Here is a 20,558-nt window from a genome sequence, read left to right as displayed (position 1 = left end):
TGCATTTAATTGATGGGGGCATTGCCAGATACTTGAGCAGGCAGTGCTAAGTGATGTGTTCTCTCAGCCTAACACATCCGTGCAATCTATGGAGATCAATTGTCGATCTACCGTACTATAAGTGTGAAAAATGATCTCCATTACCCTCTCGTATTAACATTGAGTTTGGCAACTGGCACTTGACACTTTGGCACGTGTGTGCTCGTAAAATGTTCCAGATTCCAATTTTGGAGCTGATGAAGCAATTGCTGCTTGTGAGGTACCTATACAATGGGTAGATTTTGTTTGTCTTGTCTCGATTGAGTGACTTGATGCAGGAGGTACTCCGTAACTCCCTTTGTAGGTGCACATACGTGTGCCTTAGCAAGCCTAGTAGTGCCGATCAACTAAAGGCCGGGTAGTAGCGGCGGCCCGTGTTGTTCCGCCATCCGAAGCGCGTCACGGCTTTAATTAGTAGCCTCCAGTTGTAATCCACCACATGGTATTCGCACATGTAACATGTAGTTGGAGATGCCGAAGCGGGACAAGAGAGTCCGAGCCAAAGTGTCGGCAGAGCGGATGTTGGCCATCATGAGGGGAGCCTAAGGCAAATACTACATGCAAGAAAGCGCGCTACTTGAATTGCGACAACTTCATTGCTCCCCAGCCTCGTTTCTTGGCAGTCGACGCGTCCACGATCGTTTGGGCTCGGCAGCATATGCACATGGACTCGGTGTTTTCCAGCACGCAAGTGTGTGTGCTGCCTCGTCTTGGGATTGGCTCGTGGCTCCCATGTGCATTTGGCCACCGATTCAGCATTAAGAAAAGGAGCGCGACCACGAAGATTGATGCCCGAACAACGTTGATTGGTAGGGTCACTGAGCAGAAATATCGAAAGCTTGCGTTGGATTATTTATAGTCGGTTCATTCAATCTGTGAACAACATTCATTGTAAATCCCATTCAACTATACACCGTATTTGCCGCTTACTTGGCTGACAATGTCCTCCTTCTTCTGGCCATTCGGACAGCAGAAAAAAACCCCACCTGGCAATCAACATCCGCCAAAGAGAGAATCTAAATTTCAGCCAAACAGAGAACCAACGTTTCGCGTACGGGGAGTGCCCAATGACTGGGACAGAAACAAGCTAGAGTCATTCCTAGCAGAGAGAGACATTGCTGCTGCACCGGTGGTACAGTCTTTGGCCAAGGAGTTTCATGGGCGCTCTCAGGCAGCTACAGTCTTTTTTCAAAACACCTGCCAGCTGCCATTGAAGATCTCTCTGCCTGCATATTCCGGCCAGTTTGGCGAACAGCGGATCTTGACACTTGATCATGACTTTATCGGCATTACCAGTCTCTTCACTCCCCCGCAGCAGGATCACAAAGTCGAGTAAGTGAGCAGTCGTCCTGTCTTCTAAAATTATATTAATGCCAATATTGATGGGCTTAAGCATCATCGCCATCTCTGGTCTTGGCGGACATGCGTTTGGATCATTTAAGGAACGAGACAGGGAGCACATGTGGCTGAGAGATGCACTCCCACATGGTATGATTGATGAAAGTGACAAGCATTTTGCACGCATTATGGTGTATGGCTACGAGTCAAGTGTCCCGAACAGTGACAGCTTTCAGAACCTAGAAGACATTGCGACATCTCTTCATTCCGACCTTCGAACACTCTCGTTTGACAGTTCGTTCAAACCTATCGTATTAATTGCCCATAGCCTGGGTGGATTGGTCGCCAAACAGGTACGCCCACTAACGACATCCATCTAGGCTGGGAACAGTATTCTAACGCCGCAGTAGGTCCTTATATCACTCTGCATGTCAAAGGACAAGGTGAACCGCAGCTTAAAACGCGCAATTTACGGTATTGCCTTCTTTGGTGTCCCACATGATGGCATGGACATTAGTTCGCTCATTCCCATGGCTGGGGATGGGCCAAATCGATTCCTGCTGGAATCCATTGGATCTACCAACTCGCAGGTCCTCAGCATCCAGCAGCGTGAGTTTTCGAAGGCACTAGGTGGCCCAGGCGAGTCCGAAGTTGTTTCATTCTACGAAACCCGCTTATCGCCGACCGCATTAAAGGTGTGGCTCCATCGATTTTTTAAGACGGACTGTGCTAAAATGTAACAGGATGAAGGGGGCAGATGGAGCATGTCAGGAAAACCAGCCGCCCTGGTATCGAAAGCGTCCGCCACGCATTGCCGGCCATGGGAGGACGGGCCAGAACATATTTGTGCCATCAATCGCACACACTCGGAAATGGTAAAATTTTCGGTAGAAGACCCTGAGTACGACAAGGTCCTTGGACGAATAAGAAGCCTCGCTCAACATGCAATCACAGCACGAAGGAGTATGTGACCAAATTCAACTCCACGTTGATCAGGCAAAAAAAGATATTATATTAAAACCTTCCCAGGCTCATTTCAACCTAACCTGTCGAAGGAAGATCAAGACTGTCTGAAATCGCTGGCATTTCAGCAGATGTGGAACCGGGGAAACGAAATTGAACGCGCTACCGAAGGGACATGCGAGTGGCTGCTCAAGCATGAGTCGTATATTAACTGGGCCGCAGTTACCAAAGGCCTGCTCTGGATCAAGGGGAAACCAGGCGCCGGGAAATCTACGCTTCTCAAATATGCCCTGAGTAAACGGCGAGATATACCCAGTGCAAGAGACGACGATGTTGTCCTGTCTTTCTTCTTCCATGGCCGTGGTGACACTCTTCAAAAGACTCCATTTGGCTTTTTGCGATCTATCCTTCATCAGGCCCTCGAGAAAGCCCCTGAAGCATTGTCAGAACTTGTCAATGCCTATGAACAGAAATGCAAGATAATGGGTAATTATCCTGAAAAGTGGCAGTGGCATCTGGAAGAACTGTGGAGTTTATTTGAATCGTCTCTTCCAAAGATCTTGGAAGATCGCTCACTTTGGTTGTTTGTCGACGCGCTAGACGAATGTGGCGAAGCTCACGCAAAATATCTTGTCCAGAAATTCAAGTCTTTGCTCGAGAGATTAGCGCCGCTCCCCATTTGGGTTCATTTCCACATTTGCTTTAGCTGTCGTCATTATCCAATTCTAAGTTCTCCGGGTCTGTTTGAGGTATGCCTTGAAATGGAGAACAAAACTGACATTTCGACCTACGTGCAATCTGAGCTCGATCTATCTTCTTTTGAGGAGCCGACACCATCCGTGATTCAGAATCTGATAATTTCTCGTGCTTCCGGTGTCTTCTTGTGGGCACAATTAGTCGTGAATCAAGTTCGGAGTCTTGACCAGGATGGTGCTGGGCCAAACAAGATCGAGGCGACTATTCGTTCTATTCCTGAAAGTCTTCATGACCTATACAAAAACCTTATACTGGGCATGGAGTCATCCTCTTTAAAACTAATTCAATGGGTCTGCTTTGCAATGCGGCCTTTGTCAACAAAAGAGCTACGATGGGCAATGGTCATCGACGCCAGATATCCGTCATTGCAGGAGTGTCAAAAGGCGGAGGATTATATACCTGATAGCAGACGAATGGGTCAACAAGTAATAAAGCTTAGTCGGGGACTTGCTGAAGTTACTCCGGGACCAGATGAGCACGTCGTCCAGTTTATTCATCAGTCTGTCAAAGACTTCTTCACGGATGAGGGCCTAAAAGCCCTGGATGACAGATCAACATCGAACGAGATGGCCATTGGAATGGCACATTTTCAACTGTCTAGAACCTGCATACGCTACCTCAAGATGGAGGAAATTAGCCAATCAGCAAGCTATGAGGGTCGCGAATTAGAAGCTGATTTTTCGTTTTTGCACTATGCCACGACTTCATGGGTGTCACACTTACAACAAAGTGATGCTATGGATGTTCCTCAGGCAAATATTCTAGAGCTATTTAAATGGCCATCAAACGAGATCGTCGAACTGTGGACGCGCGTTTTCATTAATATCGAGGAATATTCTGAACATTGTCCACCAACAGAGACTACTCTTGCACATATTGCGGCGAGGTATCGCATTGTGGGAGTATTGACAGCCATTCTAGCAAGCGATAGTCAAGTTACTATCAATTTCGACTCAAAAGATGGATATGTCCGGACGCCGCTGTCGTGGGCTACAGAGAACGGGCACGAGCCTGTGGTTAAGCTGTTGCTTGATGCAGGGGCTGAGGTTGATTCAAAAGATGACAACGACCGGACGCCGCTGTCGTGGGCTACAGAGAACGGGCACGAGCCTGTGGTTAAGCTGTTGCTTGATGCAGGGGCTGAGGTTGATTCAAAAGATGACAACGGCCAGACACCGCTGTCGTGGGCTGCGGAGAACGGGCACGAGGCTGTGGCTAAGCTATTGCTTAATGCAGGGGCTGAGGTTGATTTAAAAGATAAAAACGGCCAGACACCGCTGTCGTGGGCTGCGGAGAACGGGCACGAGGCTATGGCCAAGCTGTTGCTTAATGCAGGGGCTGAGGTTAATTCAAAAGACAGTGAATTTAGCCAGACACCGCTGTCGTGGGCTGCGAGGGATGGGTGCGAGGCTGTGGTTAAGCTGTTGCTTGATGCAGGGGCTGAGATTGATTCAAAAGATGACAACGACCGGACACCGCTGTCGTGGGCTGCGAGGCTCGGGCACGAGGCTGTGGTTAAGCTGTTGCTTGATGCAGGGGCTGAGGTTGATTCAAAAGATGACAACGACCGGACGCCGCTGTCGTGGGCTACAGAGAACGGGCACGAGCCTGTGGTTAAGCTGTTGCTTAATGCAGGGGCTGAGGTTGATTCAAAAGACAGTGAATTCGGCCAGACGCCGCTGTCGTGGGCTGCGAGGGGCGGGCACGAGGCTGTGGCCAAGCTGTTGCTTAATGCAGGGGCTGAGGTCGATTTAAAAGACAGTAAATTTGGCCGGACACCGCTGTTATGGGCTGCGAGGGGCGGGCACGAGGCTGTGGCTAAGCTGTTGCTTAATGCAGGGGCTGAGGTTGATTCAAAAGATGAAAACGACCAGACGCCGCTGTCGTGGGCTGCGAGGTACGGGCGCGAGGCTGTGGTCAGGTTACTTGAGTCGTTTATCTTATCTTAGTTATAATAAATATATTAAGGAGGACGTAGAACAGCGTAGCAAATTTCGTTGTGAATTGGTACTTAAAAATATACATTTGGGTAACATATATTATGCTCTGTTTCTAGCTTGGCTGGACAATATGTAAACACCTACCTCCTGGTGAAGGGTCTAATAGAAAGGAACTAATGAAATTACGTACATTTTTGAAGCAAGGGTCTAAGGCAATCACGCATTATCGGCGTAAATAGTGCACTCGAAACATTGAAGCTCTTAAATATTGCCTATTTGCGTGTACAATGGCTGAGGTCATTCTGCCTTCATCAACAGCCATATGCTAGATAACTTGTAGAAGCGCGTTCACAAATGCCGGTTCTGAATTACATGTACTCAAATCTAAGAGTAAGGAATACACCTTGGAGAAGAACTAAAGGGATACATCCTCATCCATTGCATCTATTAGGTTATATTCCTTTTGAAAGAGCGTGATCCAGAAAGACCATTAGCCCATTCCATGTGGTTGTCTTCAATGTTTCATATTCTTTGTCCACTACGGCTATCTCGGTTCAACTACATGTATTTTGTCCCACGAGTCTCAAAGGTGGTCGAGTTGCTAGCCGAGTCGGCAGTAAACCTGTTCTTCTTCTCAATCGTATACAAGTGGTTTTAATTTAAATGGGCAGAAGTAGATAGTAATATTATACACAAAATACTGAACGAAGGTGAGTATATGAAGAATACTATTGAACCCGAGCCAGCCGACAAGATCTTAGCAGTTAGCTACATGTATTCGGTGGGAGGTGGAGTATCGGTTATAGCAGCATCACAAGTAAAGGCTAGAAGAATAGGTGCCGCCATCATTCATAATGCTTGCAATATAGAAAAACGTTTCAAGGTAATTAAGCAGCTAGGGTGCTTTTATAAGAATCTAAAGGATTGTGGATTTCTAGATCTGCTTTGAGCACTATTAACATGCTTCTAGCATGATTAGACACAGTTTTGTAGTAGCTCTAAATTTAGTTTACGTTAACTTGCCATCTTGAATTGTTCCTCTCAACAGCAACTAAACAATTCATTGGTAGACTAGGCGCATTTACTTAATGTATATGTGAGAGTGGAGGTAATAGAATACTGTGCTCTCTACCATGAGAAACATAATTATTTCACGGAATGGTAAATGACAAGAGTTGAGCCACATATTCATGTAGGCATATACATGGTCACTTATGGGGTGTTTGACATGAACTTTTACTCCTAATGTCATTTACAGACTAGTCCGATCTGATGCCCATCCGTCCTATTGATACGAACATAAAGAAGATGACCTTCCTGAAACAGACCTGTTCGCGGAATCGCACAGAGGAGCTCAGAAACGTAAAAATTTGCTAGGATCCTTGATATAGGCCAAACAAAAAAAGGCAAAGAGAACACCGCCACAAACGGATTATCGGAAATTAAGCCCCAGCTATTGGTAAACCTCCATTCGCTCCACTGGTAGTAAAGTTTTCCGACGATTTGCTGTATCCTCAAATCGAATGGACCTTGAATAACTGGGGGGAAAAAAATTTGGCCCAATGTTTCCTTGTAGAGCAGCTCTTTCTCTCTGGAATAAGTGCCAGTAATATGCTAGAAGTGCCTTGCAAGGCGAAAGATGTATACAAAGAGGGGCCACGTTGTAATATATTAGATTGTGATGACCTTTGCGATGAGTGCATCTTGTTCAACTAATAGGATCAAGCTTGACAGTCGCTCACAGAGGAGACTGCCTGTTATTGTAAATCTGCTCGGCAGCAGAGCTCCCATGAGCAACTCTTTGCGAAAGATTGGCTGAGAAAAATATTCGCTATAAGGAAGATGAGGGAAATTTTAAATTAAGATCTAAATTTCCGACTGAAGCCATGTGCATATCATGTTGAGCTGTACCTACTAGATATAAATATTCCACTTAATGTTAGTCATGTTATACTTTGCGGATTTATTAAGCCCTGGCTGTACTATCCAAGGTACATAATCAGTGTCCTCGGGCTTGAATATTCGGCGTGCATAGATGGCGATGGCGGTTCTAGGCTAGTGTTAGTGGCCGAACTTGACCTTAATATCACCACCATGCCAAGGTACGCATTTAGTACAGCTCAGAGGGATGTCCGTGGCATTTGATTTCTTGCCTTTTGCACACCTAATCTGAATGGATCATTACGTTCTAGTAGTGAGGTAGCTGCACGTATAGAGTACATGTATCGTCTGGTACCTATGCCTGCCTACCCAGTACCCAGGCATTTACCTAATCCTTGAACAGCTGCTTACTGTCAATCCCCACAACACCACATACAGGTACTTAAGGGAGTGTCCATCTCTTCTCCAGTCTCAGATTTTAGTGCAAATAGTGCGAGGTGCCGTCTTGTTACCATCAGCTTTCCCCTCAACGAGAAACCCCAGTTTCAATACGTTTGACAATGGAGAGACCTGCTCCAAGAGCGGTTGACCAGGCACCGCCTACATTTCTCAGTTTCTGTACGATCTGCCAGAAGCCTTTCACACAGGGTACGTCTTTGCAATGTCAATTCTCTTTACAGAGCAGCCCTGCCTAATATTCCATATTCCCATGCAGAATACTCATTCAGTCGCCATGTCTCTTATTGCCGTCGTGCCAATGCGAAGCGTAAAAATCGGCCAAGGGCATGCCTTGGCTGCCATACGTCGAAAATCAAATGCAGTCTTGCAAAGCCTCAATGTAGTCGATGCCAGGCTCAGGGATTGGATTGCACTTATGACAGGCCCATGCGCCGCCCGTTGACGGTGGATGCTTCAATTATTGACGGACAGCAGTCGAACCACACATCTGCGGATAATTTGCCACCGAGCGAACCTCATATCATTGAAACGTTTCACAGCGCTACAACTCCTTTGGCGAATGAGATATCTGCGTTCAATACCACACGAGAAGTTGATGAATGCGCTCCCAGTTGTCCAAGCGGTTCTAAATTGACCTCATCTGCTACGATTCCTAGCGCAGGGCAGCCAATCGTCGAATCTGTCCCATTAACTGCGTACCGTAGCGATTTGTTAGACTCTAGTAGTTCGATGGCACTAGAAAATATACACCCGGGAAGTCTCTCTTCAAATTTCGCTGTTGATCAACTCACACACGCCATCCATGCCTTCCCGCAAATGATGATGCGCCGGCAGACCTTCCCGCCCTTTATACACGCTCATTGGCATATGCCAGAGATGCCAGAGACTCTGGCGAATTGTATGAGCATCGCTCAGATTTACGCGACTCGGACACCAGAAACCAGGCCATTCCTCTGGAGAATGATAGGAGCCGAGCTACAACGATTTCAAGGCGAGGTATGTACTCGCAATTGACTCTTTCTGAGCTGTAGGGATTGCCAACACTGTCAAGGCGCAAAGTGCCTCGGTTTACAGCCTCCAGCATTTTCTGCAAGCGATTATGCAATTTATCATCATGGCAATTACTGATCAAGATACAATCGCCTTGTCCTGGGCACCGAAGCTAATCCAGACATTTCACGTACGTCTAGATATACGGATGCCAATTTGCTCAATTTATTGATGCCTATAGATTTTGTGTACTCGCACACGTTCTCTTCTTGGCGGCAACTGTTTCACATATTCTGGAGAGAGTATCCCGGATGCAACTTGGGAAGAATGGATATTTGCTGAAACCCGACGACGGTAAGCCAGCATCACTTCTTTCCCAGCGGTTGATGTTAACGTACACTAGAATCATATGCCTTTGGTTTTTTATGAGCCGTATCATTTCACCTTCGGCTGGCAGCTCTTTCATGCGTGCCTATCCTCTGAGTATGTTGCCTTTGGTCTCAAATAAGTCTCTTTGGGAAGCCCGCACTCGCGAAGAGTGGGAAACCGAAAAGGCATTGCATGACGCAAGCTACCCAATGACCACTTTCGATGAGCTTGTACAAGCGAAAAGACGGTCAAACGAACTATTTTACAGGCGGAGACTAGAGACTTGGGACGCTGGTGTGGATAAGATGGGAATGCTAATTAACATTGCTACAGATTTGATATAGACGATAAGATGCGAGCAAAACTTCTTGATGTTTCAGTTTTAGTAATATCTAACTAAAATTTAGATGTCTTCGATACTGTTCACGGTTTACCTTCTTTTTTTTTTTTTTTTTTTTTTTTTGGAAAGTGGTTAGCTTCGTTCCACTCATAGTGTTGAACACAGACTCAAATCGTACAGAAACTCTACGAAGCTTAGAAGATTAATGTGTATCGGGCATTGAAGCATCTTTCCGCCCCATCAATACGATGAAGCAGAGTATATTGGAAGCTAAATTTATCACATCATCCCTAATAACTTGGAGCCAAGAATGATTGTTTGGCAAGCATAACCGCTGGTAAGGAACTGCCGCTGAACCTAGAACACCAAGTCTTATCATTTCTGGCCAATGAGTTCCAAGTACTGCCCAGTGATGCTAATTATCTGCTCCTCGAAAGATTTAAAAGTGATACCGAATGCCTGCTCAGCCTTGGTACTATCAACCATGGCTTTCTGAGTTTTTGGTCGCTCTGCAGTATCCACCTTGAAAATTTCCTCGGCACATTCTTTCGGATAATGCTTCTTGACAATATCGAATGACTGGTCCCATTGGACTCGCTGAAGAGAATGAGAATTGGCAAGATAATCTTCGTTACCAGGTACGGCAGGGTCGAGAGAGCGAACGTGCATCAAGGCAACATCGTCGACATGAACGGGCATGCATGGAAGTGGTCTGAGTTGCGGGTTGCCGAGAAGAGGACCAATCAGAGTAGCATTGGGGCCTCTAAGGAGTGACTCAACATCTTTGGCTGTTTCGTCTCGACCAAGTACAAAAACCGGTTCGATGGTAATGAGATCGAATTGTGGCTTATGATCTGCCATCCACACCTTCGTTGCCTCCAAGGCCAGAGCTTTGGAAGCGGCATATGCAGCCATCCAGCTAGGATAAGGCCCTGTAGTGACAGCACTACGGTGTTCCTCTGAACATTGAAAATGACTTCATTAGCGGTTGTCTGCTATAAAATGGAGAATACACACCGTTGATGATGGTATCGGTACCATATGAGTCGAGGCTTGTAATAGACAGAATAGATCCAGTGATGACAACCCTTCTCACACTCTCAGCAGTGATTGCCGAATCTAGCATACCAACAGTACCCCTAACAGCTGGCTCTATATAGCTGGATTTGTAATCACTTTGGGCAAGGTCCGGAGAGGCAAAGGGGGATGCCACATGCACGATGTATTTAACCCCTTGGACTGCATCATCATAGGCTCCTTGTACTGTTATATCGGGAACAATGATTTGCTCCATCTGTGTTGCATACGGAGCAGCGGATTTGAGTGCTTTAATCTTTTCATAACCAGCGGCATTTCGAACCGCAGTACGGACCCTATAGCCTGCTTCCAGGAGAAGAACCAGGGTACGGGATCCAATGAAGCCTGTGGCTCCAGTAAGCTGTTATGTGAAGAAATTAATATTTTCTCTTTATTAGCCAAAAATGGACGTACCATTGACGCATAGAGTGAAACAGAAATTTTGTAGAGAGGATACTCACAAGAACAAGGTCACCAGCCATGATTTGCTCAACGAGAACAATGAATTGTATTGTAGATCGATATCTGTATAATCTATCATGGTTCTTGAGACAACAACCTTCTTTATAATTATTTTTTTTCTCGTATAATATGCCTTGTAATTAGAATAGTAATACTCGACCATGAGTGAACAATCTCGTAGATTGTGGATATAGCAGAGCTTGCCCAATCTCCAAGTTGGCCGTGGTTATTCCAATTGCGCTGACAAATTTTGATGCAGTCATCATGATAGGTTGCTGTAGTCGTAATTACCATTTGCTACTTCGCCAATATCTTTGCGTTACAGCTGGCCTAACGGCGGACTATCTTGCCGACTACGATGACCGACCAAATTAGCCGACCAAAATGGCCGACCAAGAAGACCGACCAAGAAGACCGACCAAGAAGACCGATCAAGACGACTAAAATTGCCTGTATCAAGTGCCTGACACAAATTCTCCTGTCAGCATACCATCTGTGAGTGCGCAAGTGGATCCTCATTATTAATGTGACTCGCGTATCCGCTGATATCTACGCTTGTTCATTCTTTACTCAAGTCGCATGGTGATTCTCCTCTCCGACATATGGCAATCCTATATACCTCTGATACGCCACATACAGCAGCACAGTTGTACAAATCTTTGAGTAAATTTTATAAAAAGATTGCCATAAAAATCTCCATTCGGGACCTAACTGAGTAGTCTCAACGCCTTCAGTTATGAATCCATGAATTCTTCCAATGAATACGGAGATAGGGACCTAGATTTAACTCCAACTTGGGATTAGATGGGCAGTCTTGTGTCTTCATTTCTGCTTACCTGGAACATATGATGGCATATATTGTCTAATGATTTGACATAAATCCGAATTGAATACAAAAATGATTACTCATTATTAGAAATTGCGGCCATGATAACTTTCGTCATGGGTGCTCCATCAAAAGTTACAATCAGTATTCAGTGAGTTTGGCCACTAGAGATGCAGCATGTCTTGATCAATGAGCCATTGGGGCAGTTATAATAATTATAAAAGCTATATCATGACAGTTTATGATGCAAGAGCAGACATTTCTTGTATGTGAGATGGGGACACTGCCCTATTCTACGTCGTTGGCGTAAAAAGTCCTCATAGTCTTTTGCACTTTGAACACTCCTTTATACATGTGTAGACGAAAAACAATCTAAATCTATGCTGCTGGATGTGGGAAAGAGGGTTTTGCCATTTTGTTCGTAGTCTGAATATGCCAGACTGCAGAAAGCTGTAGGCTTTGACGAGTTAATCAAGCTCTGTGTGTGGGCGAGGTGAAGTACCATTTAAATACCCACAATCAGCACATCAAGCACGACCGGAGGGAAATCCCAAGCATGAAATAAAAAGCGCCAAGAAAGAAAAAAAATTCCCCACTAGCCCTGATAACTACTTTGGGAAGGGGATAGGCGGCCGGTTTGTCGCGACTCGTCATATCGCAGCCTCACCAGTACAGCAGACGCGATAATGATGGAGGCTTTAAGATATCAAAAGTTGCTTCTCCTTCATAAAATCCAACAGGATAAATTTTGGTATAGCACCTTATTTTAAGCCTAGAGTCAAGTCCTGATCCAATTCGCCACCCTTGACGTGAATTTTCTCAATCGGTTGGAATACAAAGAAGATACGTAATGTCCCGCCGTTATCCTCTTGCTTGGTGAGATTGCGCCAAGCATGGGCAGTTCCTCGTTGAATAAAAACATCTCCCTTTTTAAGAGTCTTTTTCTCTCCAGAGTCAAGTACTAACTCAGTGGTTCCGTCAATAATAACACCATAATCCAGACTGACTGTCCGGTGCATAGCGATATCGTTTCCATACGGCACCTCGACTATGGTACAAGCTGTGCCGCCGGCTGGATTCAAAGGTGATAGATTCTGCAAACTGGACTTATATTGTTTGATATCTTGGTTGGCCTTGGCTTCAGGTGTCTCCACCCTATGCGGAGAGAGTCCCTCGACTGGGAATGTTGTCGTCGAATACGCAAGGGCATAGTCTGATGTGGGCGGTTTTCCGGTAGGAACTGGAAATCCTTCAAATGGGACGTTGCTATCTACACTTTTGTCGAAGATGGCATTGCCGCTTTCTGGGTCATGAGTTGTAATAACCCTAGTGAATGTAATAGGATAACTGGCCATAATGATTTATGTGATGAAGCGTGATATACACCACATGTAATACCGTGAATATTGGTGAAAGTAATAAATACTAGATAACGACGAATTCGGAAGCTATATATAATAGGCCATAGAGTGAGAGAAGAATACGTAGTACTCTACAATCCTCAATTCTTGAGTCCCGTTATACCTGTGCGAACTGTCATACATTATCATCATGAGATCATTGTTTCGTCGCTGAGGATAATAATGTAGTTATTCGTGAATATTAGAGATTAACCTCTTCAAGCAGTAACTATTGCTACATTTGGTATATGCACAATGATTGGACTCTTTACTAAACAAATCTTCTTGCCCAGTGAGTCGAGGGAATAATCTACATCGTAAAGGTATGCGCCACGCGAGTCAGCGGCAGTACGAGTATATTTCTAGCCGGAGAGATCTCCGATGGCCTCTAAATCCACTTGGTACTATACTTCACTATGACATCGATGCCTCAGTCCAACATAGTGTCATAGCTGAGCGTCATTTTATAGCCCTTCATAGCAAGGCTACTATTGTAAAATACCTGCCGTTGGTAGTAGTCACAGAAAGCTCCAAGTGCTTTCCACATATTGAATGATCTTGGGGGTTTCATTTTTAACATAAAAACAACATATTTATCTACATTTTCGTCGAATTGTAAAATTATTAGTAAATTTTGATACGTCATATATGCATAATACGACAGCATGTAGACATTAATTGAGATACAAACTGAATGGATAAAAATCTCAAGAAATTGTTATTTTGGCATAAATAATAACTATAAGAGCCTTTGGTGTATCTCGTGGATACGAATTCTTTTCCATCTTGATGTTAAAGTACTGTCAAAGCAGGAGTGCCAGGGGCCGGCGGCGATGAGTACTTTGTTTCCACAAAGATCTTCTGCATACCATCTGCACGATGGTTAAACATATCGTATACTTTTTCCATATCCTCAAGCTTGAATCGATGAGTGACCATATTCAATGGCTTAATTTTGCCCTGCTGGATAAGTACCAAAAGTTGCTGCCAGTACTTATGCACAGGAGCCTGTCCATTTCCGATAAGACGAATACCGGTTTCCATTAAAGAACCAATGTTAAATCCGTTGCACTGGACAGGTTAGCGGGATCAGTGCTGTGCTGGTTGAGGACAGTATTCACGTACATAACCTGTGTAAATGCCAGTCACACCACAGCTTCCAAAGCCCCTGACTGACTCAATCATCTCGTTCACTAGCTCTGGGGTGTCGTTTTCTAAGCCCACTGCTCTTTGGAGAGTATGGCCCAGTGTTTTGGAGTATTCGCCGGCCGCACATTCAATCGCGACATCAGGGCCACGTCCATCACACATCTTCTTTAAAGTAGAGACGACGGTTTCCCCCTTCGGCAGCGCTGTATAGTCAATGGTCTCGAGCTGTGGGACTTTGGATCTCACGAAATCCAAACGCCAGCGTCCCTGGCCTCCGTCGATTAGTATAACTCTCTTTGCGCCGTTAACAACGGCAAATTCCACGGCCATTTGTCCAACAGGACCGCCACCCCACACAGCGACGGTATCTCCAGGCTGAACACCTGTGTCGACCACGGCATTCCAAGAAGTGCACAGCACATCCGACAAGTAGAGCCCCACTTCATCGGGAACATTGTCTGGTAGTGGTAGAAGATTCACATCGCCATAGGGAACACGGACGAATTCAGATTGACCGCCAGCAAACCCTCCTGTAAAGTGAGAATACCCAAACATGCCTGAACACATCAGCGATGGGGACTTGCAAAAGGAAGGACGGCATATCAAAGCAATATTACACACCTGCAGTTCGACGCCCATAGAGAGCGTGCTCACTAAGGCTACCGTTCGTTCGCTCACAAAGAGAAGAGAGCTTCTTTTGGCAGTAGAAGCACTCGCCACATCCAATCTGGAAGGAAGCTACCACTCGCTCACCAACTCTGCGATTCCTGACTCCTGGTCCGACCTTCTCAACAATGCCGCAAAATTCATGACCCAGGATGTCATTTTTATGAAGCTCCGGAATAGCAGCTAAGAATGAAGATTAAAATACGTTCTCACAGGGGTTGAGAGATTACGTACAATGGAGAAGATGGAGATCACTACCACATATGGTGCTTCCTGTCACCTTGACAATCACGTCCCCATTGTCAACAATAGTTGGCCTTGCAGTTTCCACTAATCTCACGGGTCAATAATTAAGTATATGCAAAAGACAATGTTGCTACTTACGAAGTTTCACTTTGTTTTGCGCTTGCCAGGTAAGCGCTAACATCTTATGAACAGGGTCTCCATAGCCGGTTTCCTCATAGTTGCTAATGCCGGTTGTAATCGAAGGTAGGATTGGAGTCATTGTCAAAAAATAGATATTGTGCACGTAGCTAATAATGTGTCTGGTGGTGAAAGATCTTTACTAAGAGAAGATTTGATGGAGAGTATGTACCAACATTGTGGAGTTTTTATAGATTTTATTTCGGGACCTTACTACTTATTATTTATATTTTATTTTGGAAACGCCATTATGTTGTTTTACAATTTCGCCTCAAACTGAAACAAGTAATATCATGTATTCATAGGTTCTAGCGGATAGCGCTATAATATGATCTCATAATGAGAACCATCTCCTGTATGTAATCACAACATGATCTCATCATGACAGCTGTAGATCACATCAAGAGCCACTTACTGCAAGCTTGTACTAGAAATCGGTTTGAAGATGGCGGTATTGTATACTGGCCCTGGCCTTTGTATCCACCGCTCCTTGCGAAAAAGTCGTACGATCCACGCACACTCAGCTCTTGAGTGTGTTTTTTGGACGTGTAATGACGTGTCTTGAGCCCCTAGGTAATATTTGACAAGCGCATGTCGGTTTCCGCCTCTACCCCGAATGTTAATCTGATAAGCTACCTTGGGACCGAGGCGTGTTTTAGGGATATTTCAGTAACGACCAATGAGAGAAATGGAAATAGCACAATGCTATGGAACTAGTGAATACATGAGCTGTTGCCTTAAACACACTAATTAATGTAGCGTGCAGCTTCTCTTGCCAAGTCTTGAAGCGGCACTTCTGATACAAGCCGGTGAGAACAGTTTTTTACAAGCAAAGTCAATTTTTCACAGAGCCCTTTGAACAGCAGCCAGGAATGCAAATATTAAAGCGGTTTGAACTAACTACCATTCAAAGTACAACTATGGTTACTACACCATTGCGACTCTCTCGGCGGATCAAATTGAACATACGGCAAGCTATCCTTTGGAAAGTCGTTTATTTCAGCAAATATCTCACTTTAAAGTTTTTCGTAGTATAGTGGTTATGACATAAGTATCTCATTTACATTGCTGCTCAAGGAGCTGTAGCAATAGCTCGATTACTACATACAAATCCAGATCCATGCCAACTTTTATTTCCATCAACTTTTCCCACATTTGCAGGTCCGGGCCGAACATTTAGAGGAGACCCGCTTGCTTAGCTGTGAAGGTCGCCAGCAGATCCATCAGTGCGGGGGAAAGAACGTCGTACTTCTCAAGCCCGACGGATTTAAACTTTCCTCGTACCTGGTCGATATCCTTGGGATTGAATCCCTGTTCGATAATAGAGGACACAAACGCCGCAAATTGTGGTTCCTGCCAGCCTTCCACATCGGACAGTTCCACGTGCACAAAGTCTAAGCCTTTGAAAGCATGGTCTTTCTCGATCCGACCAAATAGGTGAACGCCGCAGTCCTTACAGGCATTGCGCTGGATTGTTGCCTCTGGATCCACAATATGGAGCTTGGATCCATTGGCAGTTACCGAGACGGAGTCGCGGGGAATAACTCCGACAATAGAGAAGAGCGCGCCATTTGGCTTCCAGCATTTGGAGCAGCCGCAAGCATGATTGTGAAGAACATTGCCTTTCAGGGTGACGGCCACCTTGTCAGAGGGACAATGGCAGTAAAGAGTACCTCCAGTGAAGTTGGCGGCACCTTTGGTGGTTCCGTTGTCGATAGTGGGATGGAGTGAGAATGCCATAGTAGCGAAGTTTAATAAGGAGAGAATTAATAAAGTTTGACGAATTTATAACGAAGCCGCGGTGTTATGCCAGTGAATGAGGTTCTTGATAACTGATCTGTTTTCTCAGTGTCTCTAAGTTCCTCACTGGCCACAAAGAGCCCTTTATAAGTCTTTTCTTTCTACTTAGAAATTGGTAAATAATTCTACTAAACTATGAGATCCCAAGGCATTAAGGAGATCGAAACAAAGTTTAACCGCTCAGCTGTGACTTATGAAATCGGTATGCCCAAATGGCTTAAGTCCAATCTCCGTTGAACACAAGAATACAATACATGGTGCCGCAATATCCAGTTCAATATTCTCTTGTCCAGTAAATCGTAAGCTTATGTCACGGATACCAAGATCTCCCGTTAGCATAGGGCTAGGTGGTCTTAGTTCGCTGGGAAGCTCCCCACTACAACTCCAAGTGCCGAGCACTTTGTGCAATTATTGCCACCACTCTAGTTTTCATAGGTAGATTAGAGCTCTCTGGCAATTTTACTCCATCCATTGACGAATAATTTCTCTATAGAACGCATGTTCTTTTACCCGACTAATTTTACGAAAGCATTACTTGCAAGGAAATTTCTCGGGAATTCTACCGCCGTTACATGGTTTGCTCATCTATTCGGCTTCCGGAATTCGCTTGATCTTTAAAATCTCCGAACAGACCGAACTTTTTAGGTTAGGCGTAACTGTAAGTATACGTAATTTAGAAGCTAATTCCACTAGCCAGTATCTGCCACACGCGAGATATAGGGTGTGATCTAACTTATCTTTTTTAAACTAGTTGACTAATTAGCTAGTATAAAATAAACACTATACTTTATTTAGTAGGGATTTTTAGTATAAAATTATATTAATTTTCCCTATATTAAATAAAATACTATAACCTCTGTTTGCAATATATTAAATTAACAGGGACTGTAAATATACTTATAAAAGAAATAGCTGTTAAATTTCTAACTGAATTTTATTAATTATAACTAATTTAAAATATAAAAAAAATACTATAGGTTTTTAATTAATTATAATTTATAATATTCTATAGAAAATAGCTTTATTAAATAATATAATACTTTTTAATATTTTAATTAATAATAATAATAAAAATAATGTTACGACCTGGCTCTTATAGTTGCGACAATGGGCCTACCGGGTAGGCGTCCCCAGATAAAAGACAGTCCGTTAGACTAATCAAAAGTAGATTAAAAATTAACTTCTTAACCTAATACAGGATTGATAAATTAAAAAGCAATCCCCAGACAGATTAATAAAAATCCTCTTAATCCAGCCTAAATTAATTAGATATATAAGTTTACGTTTTTACACTTATTTAAATAGCTTAAATAGCTAGTTATTAATATAGTAATTAAATTAAATTCAGCTACTACATTTACTAACTATATAATATTAAAAAAACAATACTTATAATTAACTTAACCGCTCCGCTAATATAAACCTAAAACCTAAAGGTTTATCCTTTAGAAACAGCTAACTTATACTATATATAGGACCAGTTTATTATACGTTAACAACTCTTATTTAGACAGTTACCTTAAACCTATAGGTAATAAAAAATAAAACACTAAATAATTAAATTTTAAATCTTAAATATTAAAATTAATTATAAAAATAAAACCTAAAGTAATTACTTAAATAATAATATTAAAATTAAAAATAACCTTAAAGAAAATAATAAAATAATAGCTAATAAAAAAACTTTAACCCTAAAATAAACTATAGTTATAATTAAAATACTTTAAAAAGAAATTAACGCTCTTAAAGTAAAAAAAAAAAAACATAGTAAAGTCTTACAACTAAAAAGACCTAACTTATATAATAAAGACCCTTAAAAAATAAATAAATACTTTATAAAACTTAATATCTATTTTAAATATTTTCTATCTATATTAAAAGAAAATAAAAATAAAACTATCTTTGCTATTACCTATTTAACGGAAATAATTAAAAAATAAGCCTAGCTTATTATAAAAGACTTTAAAGCTAATACTTTAAACAATTAAAAACTATAAACCCAGGAAGTTTTTAAAATATACTAAAACTTCTATAAGTAATTAAAGAAATTATTTAAAACCGCTAATAAAAAATAAAAAGCTAAAAAACTCCTTTAAAATATATATTAAAAAAGACCCTTTTTAAAAAGCACTACTACTTTTATCTACCTTTTAATAAAAGTTAATTAAACCAAAGAAAATAAAAAAAAAACCTATTACTGCATAGTAAAACCTAAAATTAAAAATAAACTATATAAAATTAACTATAAAAAAATAAACTTCTTTAATTATATATAATAAACTATTGTTATAAATAATTAAATTTAAAAATATAAATAAAAAAAAAAAAAAGAAAAATTAAGAAATTTCTATATATAATATAATAACGTAAACTAAAGTAAAAAATAAAATCTTATATCCTTTAATAATAGATAATTAAAACCTATAGACTTAAGTACTATTAAAAAATAATATAAAAACGTTAAATATTTTAACTATAGAAAAAAGAGCTATATAAAGAAATATTATAAAATATTAAAGAAAAAAAGCAGTAATAAATAAACTCCAGTACTTAAACCTAAAGATAAAACAGTTAATATTATTAATATTATCTTATATAAATCCCTTAGTTAAATAAGATATTATAATAATAAATGTAAAACCTATTTCAGTAAAAAATAAAATATAAAATAATTTCTTAAAATACCTAAAAGAAAAAAAACCCTAAACATTATCTAATAAACTAATAAATATAAAAATAATAAAATTATTAATTAAAACTTAAAAAAACTTTCCGATAAATTTAAAAACCTAACTAAATTAGAAAAATAAACTAAAAAGTATAAAAAATAAAGCAACATCAATAACGCTTTAATTACTTTTACAGAAGTATATTTAACATTAGATAATATAAAAGCCACTATTATATTTAAAGAAAATAATAATAATCTTTTAAATACTATACTATAGGAAAACTAAAAAAAATATAAACTTTTAGAAGAAAAAATATATAACCTATATTATAAATGCAGATTATAAAGACCTAAAGGACTATACTACACCTATAATATAATAAATAAAGACTTTAAATAATACTATAAAATTAAAAAAATCATTAAAAAAAACGAAAAATCTTTAGTAAAAGACTTAATAAAAAACTATAAAGCCTTTAAACTTTAAAAATCCATAAATACCTTATAGAAAGATATTCTAAAAATTAACCTTAAAAAACACCAAAAACTAATATTAAAAAAGCCCTATAAAGACTATAGATTATTTAAATTATATAAACTATACTATTCTTATAGAATAATAAACTTAAACTATAAAGATAAATATTAGGCAGTAAAAGAACTTAATAATCTTCTATAAAAAAACTAAAAAACAAATAACATTTTATTCAGTTTTAAATATAAATAAATAAACCTAACGTTCTGTAAAACGTTTTACTATAAAACATATATTACCTTAAAAATTATAAAATAATATAATTTTTATAACCCCCTAATATATAACCAATAGGAATTTACCTTTTATAACGTTAATAACTATATTACCCACTTTATATAAAAATAAACTTTAAAAACTATTATTAAGAATTTATTTAAGTAAAGATTTTACTTTAAAACCTATACAGGAGGAAAAAACTAAAACAATATTAAGAAATATTATAAACTTATTAACAGATATATCCTTAAAAAA

General features: G+C 41.1%; 7 protein-coding genes across 7 annotated transcripts; 3 read left to right on the top strand and 4 right to left on the bottom strand.

Annotated features, from left to right (window-relative positions):
* Positions 1–1,042: 1,042 nt before the first annotated feature.
* Positions 1,043–2,348, top strand: TRIVIDRAFT_14606 (uncharacterized protein; the record flags this gene model as incomplete). Its single annotated transcript, XM_014099360.2, has 4 exons — positions 1,043–1,371; positions 1,433–1,730; positions 1,788–2,072; positions 2,121–2,348. Coding segments are annotated over 4 exons (1,140 nt in total), but the record flags the coding sequence as incomplete, so codon positions are not given.
* A 123-nt stretch (positions 2,349–2,471) lies between these two features.
* TRIVIDRAFT_49765 (putative Pfs NB-ARC and ankyrin-domain-containing protein) lies at positions 2,472–5,045 on the top strand (the record flags this gene model as incomplete). Its single annotated transcript, XM_014099369.1, has 2 exons — positions 2,472–4,311; positions 5,014–5,045. 2 exons carry the CDS (start codon positions 2,472–2,474, stop codon positions 5,043–5,045), a joined length of 1,872 nt encoding a protein of 623 aa, XP_013954844.1.
* A 2,432-nt stretch (positions 5,046–7,477) lies between these two features.
* TRIVIDRAFT_69347 (uncharacterized protein) lies at positions 7,478–9,014 on the top strand (the record flags this gene model as incomplete). Its single annotated transcript, XM_014099368.1, has 6 exons — positions 7,478–7,565; positions 7,633–8,372; positions 8,428–8,556; positions 8,608–8,720; positions 8,770–8,849; positions 9,004–9,014. The coding sequence occupies 6 exons, from the start codon at positions 7,478–7,480 to the stop codon at positions 9,012–9,014; spliced, it is 1,161 nt and encodes a 386-aa protein (XP_013954843.1).
* A 436-nt stretch (positions 9,015–9,450) lies between these two features.
* Positions 9,451–10,634, bottom strand: TRIVIDRAFT_58998 (uncharacterized protein; the record flags this gene model as incomplete). Its single annotated transcript, XM_014099367.1, has 3 exons — positions 9,451–10,034; positions 10,093–10,513; positions 10,614–10,634. The coding sequence occupies 3 exons, from the start codon at positions 10,632–10,634 to the stop codon at positions 9,451–9,453; spliced, it is 1,026 nt and encodes a 341-aa protein (XP_013954842.1).
* Positions 10,635–12,201: 1,567 nt separating this feature from the next.
* Positions 12,202–12,795, bottom strand: TRIVIDRAFT_153987 (uncharacterized protein; the record flags this gene model as incomplete). Its single annotated transcript, XM_014099366.1, has 1 exon — positions 12,202–12,795. One exon carries the CDS (start codon positions 12,793–12,795, stop codon positions 12,202–12,204), a length of 594 nt encoding a protein of 197 aa, XP_013954841.1.
* A 746-nt stretch (positions 12,796–13,541) lies between these two features.
* Positions 13,542–15,247, bottom strand: TRIVIDRAFT_171108 (uncharacterized protein; the record flags this gene model as incomplete). The annotated part of the gene is made up of 5 exons (XM_014099365.1): positions 13,542–13,911; positions 13,966–14,546; positions 14,611–14,838; positions 14,890–14,985; positions 15,040–15,247. 5 exons carry the CDS (start codon positions 15,158–15,160, stop codon positions 13,633–13,635), a joined length of 1,305 nt encoding a protein of 434 aa, XP_013954840.1.
* A 1,007-nt stretch (positions 15,248–16,254) lies between these two features.
* TRIVIDRAFT_154173 (uncharacterized protein) lies at positions 16,255–16,818 on the bottom strand (the record flags this gene model as incomplete). Its single annotated transcript, XM_014099364.1, has 1 exon — positions 16,255–16,818. One exon carries the CDS (start codon positions 16,816–16,818, stop codon positions 16,255–16,257), a length of 564 nt encoding a protein of 187 aa, XP_013954839.1.
* Positions 16,819–20,558: the final 3,740 nt, after the last annotated feature.

The sequence above is a fragment of the Trichoderma virens genome, assembly GCF_000170995.1.
Source record: "Trichoderma virens Gv29-8 chromosome Unknown TRIVIscaffold_78, whole genome shotgun sequence".
NCBI classification, from domain to species: Eukaryota; Fungi; Ascomycota; class Sordariomycetes; order Hypocreales; family Hypocreaceae; genus Trichoderma; species Trichoderma virens.
Note: the sequence above shows the minus strand (reverse complement) of the source record. Positions and strands in the feature narration are given on the sequence as shown.